This window comes from Dasypus novemcinctus, chromosome 27 (assembly GCF_030445035.2).
Source record: "Dasypus novemcinctus isolate mDasNov1 chromosome 27, mDasNov1.1.hap2, whole genome shotgun sequence".
NCBI lineage: Eukaryota > Metazoa > Chordata > Mammalia > Cingulata > Dasypodidae > Dasypus > Dasypus novemcinctus.
In genome coordinates this window covers 15,556,533-15,564,972 of record NC_080699.1, presented here as the reverse complement: position 1 = coordinate 15,564,972, position 8,440 = coordinate 15,556,533, and the positions used below count along the sequence as shown (strand labels likewise).

General features: G+C 46.9%; 1 protein-coding gene across 3 annotated transcripts; it reads right to left on the bottom strand.

Annotated features, from left to right (window-relative positions):
• Positions 1-284: 284 nt before the first annotated feature.
• On the bottom strand, positions 285-7,334 carry C27H11orf87 (chromosome 27 C11orf87 homolog). Of its 3 annotated transcripts, none has more exons than XM_071212318.1 (3): positions 7,205-7,334; positions 4,541-6,110; positions 285-3,924 (listed from the first exon to the last, which is right to left on the bottom strand). In XM_071212318.1, exon 2 carries the CDS (start codon positions 5,844-5,846, stop codon positions 5,256-5,258), a length of 591 nt encoding a protein of 196 aa, XP_071068419.1. In that variant the 5' UTR covers positions 5,847-6,110; positions 7,205-7,334; the 3' UTR covers positions 285-3,924; positions 4,541-5,255. The 3 variants fall into 3 exon arrangements, with proteins under 3 accessions (XP_071068419.1, XP_071068420.1, XP_004481168.1); XM_071212319.1 differs by lacking the exon at positions 7,205-7,334 and adding an exon at positions 6,916-7,026; XM_004481111.3 differs by lacking the exon at positions 7,205-7,334 and adding an exon at positions 6,916-7,142 and having other exon boundaries at positions 285-6,110.
• Positions 7,335-8,440: the final 1,106 nt, after the last annotated feature.

Sequence of the window (8,440 nt, the reverse complement as noted above, 5' to 3'; positions counted from 1 at the left end):
GAGAGTAGGGATAGGATGGAGTAATGGGCCTTGTACTGGGAAGAGGCTGTACCTTCTTCTAGACCAGTGATTCCAGTGGTAGAGATAAAACCTACAATCAGTATTCAGATTTTCTAGCCATTACTTAGATGCCTGTTGGTTTATGAGAAAGATCAGATGAGCTATGGAGAATTTTTCAAAATTCTATCATTTCTTTTAGCAGCTGAGGATAACAGAATAAGCAATTTTGTAATCCTGCTGTATTATAAATTAAATTAATAAGGAAATTGGATACAAAAGGCCAATTAACAAGAAAATTCTTTTATTGATAGAAAAGCAAAACAAATTTTCCATGAACTCTAATATCTATTTTATTTTGTCTATTGGATATAATCAAGTTCAAAAATCAGTTTCTCTGTTGTTGTTGTTGCTATCATTGTTAATCTTTCTATAGAAACAACCCAATGAAATCAAAAATGTCAGGGAAATTTCCCTGCCTCTAACAGGTGAGACCACCTTGATAAGTCATTGTTCCACAAAGTTAAATTCTTATTCTCAGCTAAGCATCCCTACATGGCTCCAATTGTATTATTAGGTTAGTGACATTAATTAGTATTAATGTCAAGCCATAGAAGCTATTTCTCAAATGTTAGCAAATAAATCAAAACCCAAATCAGAACCAGGCTTAGAATCAAACTAGTGATTAAATATCCTTGCAATAAATAGTGCAATTAATTCTAATGTGAACTGAAATGTCTATGGGCCATAATCACTGTTTCCAAAGGAGGATCACTCAGGTAAGTGGCTTTTCAGATTCAGATTCAAAGTCCAGATTCACAAAGGAATGGACTTGAGGAGCTGGACCAGCTTAGATTAAAACTTCTCGTTCTAATGTAATCTATAACTTCCAAGTAGTATCAGCTACCAATTGCTCAAATATCACCCACAGAAAAGCATTTAAAGCATATGTCTGTACAATGGAAAAACTGAAATTTCAACATTACCTAATTCATTTAACTGATGTAGACAGACTGGTGAAAAATTCAGGTGCCAAGGAAGTTTTGTTGAACCCTAATTTACCCATAATTTCTAAAAACTACTCAACAAACTAAATAGATAATGATAAATTTCCACTTTACCTTTAGCTATGAAGATATAAGTTATATCTCCATACAACATATAGGTTGAAAATGAAAAATCTAGCCACAATCCAGGTTTGTAGTCTAGATGGCTCTGAACTTCTTCTGGATATTTTTGCTTTCCATCTAGACATTAGGACCACATAGAGATGGTCATAACATCATTATCATTGCTATGTTTGAGCCACTAACCTAGGAAAGGAAATGTATCTAATTACCAGTTTCCCAAGCCAACCAGGACTCTCCCCTTTCATTAAATAATGAGGAAGTCATTCAGATTTGACTCCAGAGAAATAAGTGCATGCATATTTCTGACTTCTCAGTATCGTCTCTGGATAAGAGAATGGAACAACTATTTGGTTTCCATCTCATTCTTGTAATGGCAGAAAAGAGAATACAAAAGGTCCATTGTAAATTTGTACAAAATGTATGCATATATAAATACATATCTATGGGTGTATATAAATTCTAAAGAAGATTATATCCATCTACATCTTTAAGATTCAGAGTCCCATACAGTTGACATAATGGCATTCTCTCTCCAATTTTCTTATCTTGAAGAACGGTAAGAATCAAGCATGCCACCTTATTAACATTGAATAGCAAGTGCAGAAGTTGAGCTGTAGCTACAGGGGTGTGAAGCAATTAGTTTGACGGGACATCAGTGAATAAAATCCTTAAAATAAATTTAGCTATTTCAAGACTGCCTTTTGTTTCTTATAAATGAAAATCAAAATGCCCTGTTGGTAGCATCCCAAACTCCTGAGACTGTCAACTCAGCGCTATAAGAAGCAGGGCTTTAAATAGGTTTTGTGCAAATTACTTGGCTATGTGCTTATTGCAGTAATTTGGTGTGGGGCCTGGCATTACCAGAATTTCATGTAATTCCTTTTCTGTCTCATAAAAAATACCAAGTGATGCAACCAGATGCTTATGGTTCTGAGTAAGTTAATCTCAGAATGAAATTTTACTCATGAACCACATTATCTTCACACAGAGCACTATTAATTATATTGATTAAAAATATCAAACCATTGTCAATGGAGAAAGGCATACACACTTAGAGGTGCACAATAAAAGCATATTACAGATATGTGTGCCCATATTTAGAGGTATCAATATATTGTTTTACAATATTCATAAATGTTTTTATTTCTCCTGCTCCCTCTATTCCTTTGGGGAAAATGATATAGGAAATTTCATAATTACCCCCATCGCCAGAGTTTACAGGCTACTCCTTGGCAGGGGATTATTATTGCATGCCTTGAATGCACTATGATTCATAAGGCAAGAACATATGAGTAGCTTCAGCACCAAGGAAATGGAATCATCATCCAGCACTGCTCACAACAGAACATCTTATTGCTTTAATAAAATGGGAAATTATTCACTATAAAAAGTACACCAAATAAATGGAAGAAAGTAATATTTATGTACTTAGTGGAGTTCATTGGAAATGAGGAATTTCCCCTCTGGGTCTCTGATTCTATTCAAACTTCAAATCCAAAAGTCATTGTGTGACAAGGTAGTAAAGAGCTACAGCTAGATGAGGGTGAGCTACAGAAATTAATGGACTTTCTTTTTCACAGTGCCTTAGTCATTCTGATGTACAATGTAGAGCTTTGATGTACTAAAGGATTCCCTAGTGGCCTGAGAGAATTAATGCGTTCTTTTACTTATTACTAGGAAGTGACTAAGGCACTGGAGAAAATCTGGTTCATTGTTTAATATATTGTACCCTAAGATTATACCTGGTCTTCCTAATATTACACCATGGCATGCTTAAATGATGATCCTCTGTGCTTTGAGAAACAACGTGGGTGAAAATTAAATGGGTGAATAAAATTAATCTTATGATTTTATAAAAATTTCAGACTGACCTTGGGCAATTTAGTAGATGATCTAAATCCTCAGAGTAATATCTTCTCTGGATAAGAGCACAAGATAGAAAGTCTAGAACAACTAGTTACTTGGGAGAGGGATGCACCTAGGGGCACTGTTGCATTACACCCTGCAGGTTAGTGAGAAGGCTTCGGGTTATGCCTTTTGTAAACCATTCTTATCCATACATTTTCCAGACTTTTGAATATCTGTCTATTCCAGGATTGAAATATTTTCCAAGGGCTGCCACTGCATATAATTAAGATTATGATATGTTTCTGGTCCCTTCTATCATCAATTCAAGGGAAACAAAGTGTAAATCACCAGAGGTGGACTCCATTTCTAACACAAATGGTCTTGTCTGGTATGGGGAGAACAGAATATTTACTTTTTTCTCCCACTTTTTCCCTCAATCTTTTTTCATGTATTCAGAATTTAGCTAAGCCAGACTCTGAAAGAGTGAGTGAGCCTCTTCTTTGATGCATCACAGAGGCAGACACGTATTTCTAAACAAACAAGCTGCAAACATCTCCTATAAGTAGTTACTGGATTTAACCTCTCTCGAAATTTGCATGTCCTGTCATCCAAATTGCCCAACATCCCCACCAGTCTCACTCTCAAACATATACAGTAAAAGCAGGCACACACATCACTGCCTCCAGGTGGTAATTGCATGCAGGGAGGACTACAGGCACTGTTTAAGTATTAACCATGTTTTAATAGATGGCATTCCTGCACATCCATTATTTGTTTGTTTTCTGTTGTGGTGGTTATTTCTGTTATTCGCAAGAGAAAAAAGAAAACATATATGTCATCTTTTCATAACAGTGTACTACACAGTAACATACAAAAGAACACTTCTGAAAACAGCAGAGCAGGTCTGCACCACTGAATTCCTCGTCCGGAGGTAACCATTTATCCACAGCTGGAAATTAAGAACAAGAATATACAGTTTGAAGGACGTAGTACAGAACTATAGTTTGAGTCAGTATTTGGTACCAATAGAATAAATATGTAACAAAGGTACACTTGTTCTAAAAGTAAAACAGAAACATTCTGGTTGGTTAAATACTGCACTTTCAGTACTGCACATCACCTAATATATATATATATATATAATTTTTTTACGAAAAAGGTAACTTATTAGATGTCTAATAATAAGTAAATCAATAGTACACGCAAACCCGAATATTGAAAAAGAAGAAAGAAACCAATAGAAAGCTACAATAGTCACTTTCCAAGAGCTCCTCCTTCACCTACACAACCAGAGTGAATAACCAGCAGGGCGGAGCGGTTTCAGCACCAGACTTCGCTGGATAGCTCCCGGGCCCTTAGTGAATTCTGAAAATGGTTGCAAGAGAAAGGTATACAGGCAGCGGTGGGGCAAGGAGCGAAAGCGGATTAGTTTTGATTTAAACTTATGTAATGATTTTATCGTACTTATTCTCGACCAGCGAGGGACATTTCTAAAAGAAAATTAAAGTGCCCTGTCCTAAAAGGGGGAATGGTGAACCAAGAGAGGGCTAACTAGAGAGGGGTACCTGTCATAAACGCTGCCTCCTTTTCTGGGTCCGTGCAGGGATTGAAATATCTGCCCTTAAGCTAGTCTCTTTAATTTTGTTTCACCGAGTTGTAGAGTTGTCGCTGTGGCCTCTTGTAGTCCTGTTGCTTAAATGTAGACGTTTTCTTTGTAATATAATATTGCCTGAGCCTGGCTGGGGATGGGAATAGGGAGGGAAGGGAGGCTAAAGGAAAAGTGAGAGGGTAAGAAAGGTAGCGGACCCTTACCTTGACAGCTATGTACAACACCACTGAGCCCCCTCCCCTCCCGTTGTCCCCAGGGGGCGAATGCCTTTAATATATTTGGTAGCTTGTGCGGTTTCTCCTCCTTTTTGGGTTGGGGGAGGGGATGCTGGGGCAGTGAGGGAAGACACATCCTTCATTGACAATGAGAAATTATGTGATTTGTCATGCGCTTGGACTGTTAGGATTATTATAATTACCATAAATATTAATAAAGTATTATTATCAGCATTATTTCTTCTTCCGAGACGTTCCTTGCCCCGTATTTACAAATACCGCACAGTGCCTCGGCGGAGGAGAAACGGTATAAGGGGAAGGTAGCGATGGAAAGAAGGAAGAGGAAAAGGGGGCCAGAGGCAAGTAGAAAAGGAAGGGAAGGGAAGGAGGGAGGAAAAAAGCAGAAGACAGCAAAGGCATCGGGAAGGAGAAAGGGGATCAGAGAGGGCCTGGCAGTCAGGACAGTACCACCGTTTGCAAAGGGCCCTCGCCAGCGGCGTCCAAACAGGAGGAGGCGGCATGCGCTCCTTGCGGACTGGGGGCGGGCGGTGTAGGCGGAGGAGAACAGGGGCCTGGGCGCCGGACGTTGGCGGACGAAGAGGAGAAGGAGGCAGTGGAGGGGGCGCAGAAGGCAGAGTCCCGGGGCTGCCTCTCTAACCGGGTTTCTTTTGCGTAGGCCGGGCCCTGGCCGCCGGCCCGGGGCAGCCCCCGGCCGCTGTGGCTGCCGCTGCAGTGATCCCGCTCGTATTCCTCCTGAGCCCTCTGCATCTTCCGCTTCTTCATCCTACGCTTGTGGATGTGGAAGGTGGAGAGGGACAGCACGATGAGGCAGAAGATGAGGGTGACCAGGACAATCAGCACCAGCGTGGAAGAGAAGGACTGGAAGAGCTGCTGTCCTACCTGCGTGATGCAGGTGCCGCCGCCGCCTGCGCCCGGGCCACGAGCGCTCGCGTTGCCGCTGCCGCTGGCGTTGGGAGAAGCAAAGGTCCGGTTGAGGAGACACGGCGGCAGCGCCAGCCTCAGCTCCTTGGGCGCCCTGGCACTCATCGGCGCTGGGCTGGGAGGGGCCAGGCCCACCAGGCTTCCCCTCTTGGGCACACGGTTCCCTCCAGCCAAGAAGAGAAGGGAACCCACGCCACCCGAAACTACTCCAGGGGCCGGGCCCGGGTGTGCGCGCGAGAGCAGGACTAAAGGAACAGCTGCGGGCGCAGGAGCCGGCCAGGAGGGAGCGAGCGGCCCGGGGGAGATCCTCTCCGGCCCCGCCTGGAACGTGGCTCCGCGCGCCTTTTCCTTCGCCGCCGAGGCACCAGGCTGCAAAGAGAGCAGGCTTAGTTAGGATCCCAGCCGCTGCTCCGGGTAGGGCGGCGGGAGGGAATGATCGCCCACCACTGCCAAACGTCCTTCCAAGGCACACCGCCTCGGCTGCGCGCTGCCAGGCGTCTCCGCAGCCCCAGACCCCCGTCCGCCCGCCCGGGGGCCGCGCACCGGAGCCTCCAGCCACTCGCTCGCGCCACACGCGGGAAGGGGGTCTGTGCTGGCACCGCGCAGATGCGGATTACTCAGCAGATCAGGTAGTCTCCCCGGAGCCCTCCGCAACTTTCTAATTGCAACCGAAGCTGCAGCCGCGTCGGAGCCCGGTCCCTACTTCCCGGAGTGTTGGCTCTCCTCTTTCAGACGCCCTCCTCTCAGCGGAGACCTCCGCCTGGAGCCTACCCTCGCCGGCACTCACCCCTGCCACCGGGTACGCAGAGCTCGCTTCCCTCCCCCCACCACCCTCTCGCCCCGGACCGCGTCAGATCTCTTAAGTCCCACTCCCAGGGGGTCCCCTCGCGCCCCACGTTCCACTCCGCCTCTGTCCGCGACAGCAGCGGACGCGCAAGATCGCGTCCCATCCTTCCTGTATTCTTTCCACCTGGCAGCCGCACCCCACCCTTAAATAAAGAAAGGCAGACGAAGCACTTTCTCAGCTGAAGCACATCCCCGCAAATCTCTCCCTCTTCCCCGCCTTCTTGTCTCCCCCACCCCTCCACCCCCATTTCTCGGTATCTTGCTTCTTTCTGCGGGACCTGTAAATGGAAAGGGGAGGGTTCCCGTCTGCAAAGTTTGGAGAACGGACCTTCTCTCTGGCCTTCTCTCTCAGCCCGAGGGCCTGAGGCTCTTCCCGGGGACCAGAGCCCGCAAACCCGCAGCGCAGCACAGCCTTCCTGCCGCTCCCAAGAGGCAGCTGCAAACTGTTGCACTGCGGAGCAGCGAGGCGGCGCGCAAGCCCGGGCCACGACTCGGGCCCGGGCGGGGGCCGGAGCTGGAGGGCCAGGGGTGCCTGCCCGGGCCGCCGGGCCGGTCCTCCCCGCCTCGCGCGCAGCCGCCGGGCGGCCGGGAGCCTTTACGCCCCCAGCGTTTCTTACCTGGGCCCGCCAGCTGGCTGCAGGGAGAGAGGCCCCGCCGCCCGGCTGCAGTGGCGGCTGCAGAAGGCGCGGAGTGAAGGGGCCGGAGACCCACCGCGCTGCTGCCGCCGCTGCCGCCGCCGCCGCTTCGGGGAGCTCAGCTCGCAGCCTATTGCCAGAGAGGCCGGTGACGTCAGGCAGCTACCGCCAGGGCTCCAAGCCACCCCTCAGGCCCCCACCCTCCCCTAATACCCCAACACCGTGTTCCTGGCAGAGCGAGGCCCCGGCCGCCCAGGTTCTCAATACCTGCCTGTCCAGGGGCTACGAGGTGCAACCCCACCTCCACCCGCTGAGCGACCCCCCTTCTGTACTCCCATGCCCACGGAAGGCTGAAGCTTCAGTTCTCCAGCTGCCAGGCTCCTCACTCTCAGTCTTTCCCCAGATGGTCCCAGGAAAGTATTTTCACACTCTGGAGACCCAGCTCCTCTCGGGGCACAGGTTAGACTTTCCCCCTTGGCTGAGGAGGATCTCCCCTTCCTGAATCCTATCGGTGCTGCCCCTGGCTCTGAACACAAACTGTGCGGGAGAGAGATGCTTGGGGGCATTTCTGAATTCCAGGGTGGCAGAGCCTGAAATACAAACCTGAACGTGCATTTAGCATCGAATAATCCAAAGTAACAGTTTTCCTTTGACTATTATCCAAATAAATGAAAACAGAATTTCACCACCAGGAGCTCCAAGTGGCCCTTTGCTCCACCTGACTCCTGATCCTCCTTTCCTCCCTCACACACTCTTCAGCACTAGGCCCAAAACCACTCACCTTATTAAACGCCTCTTCCCTTCTGACAATCTACCCACCCGTGAGCACACAAAGCATACACAAAACATACCAGGCAGGAAGATCAAAATCACTGAGAGGAGTCCAGAAATGAACAGTCTTCTAAAAAATTCTGTGCATTGTACTTTTCACAAGGTATTCCTTCATTGGCCCTAATGCTTTTCAAAATGTTTGGTGCCTTTGATATACTATTAATAATAGCCTTCCTGCACAATGGAGAGAAGTTCCCAAAGGTCTCTCATCAGCCTGTCTAACTATGGACAGAGACTAGTCAACCGTTGGTTTAGGATCCCTGGAAAAATCTGAAGAGTGCCTTTGGTTACATTAGCCAGCCTTGAAATGGAGTGTGCTTATCTTTCTGCTGGAGGAGCCAGCTTGTAACAGCACCAAGACACTGTGTGGCTTTTGAAAACACACAA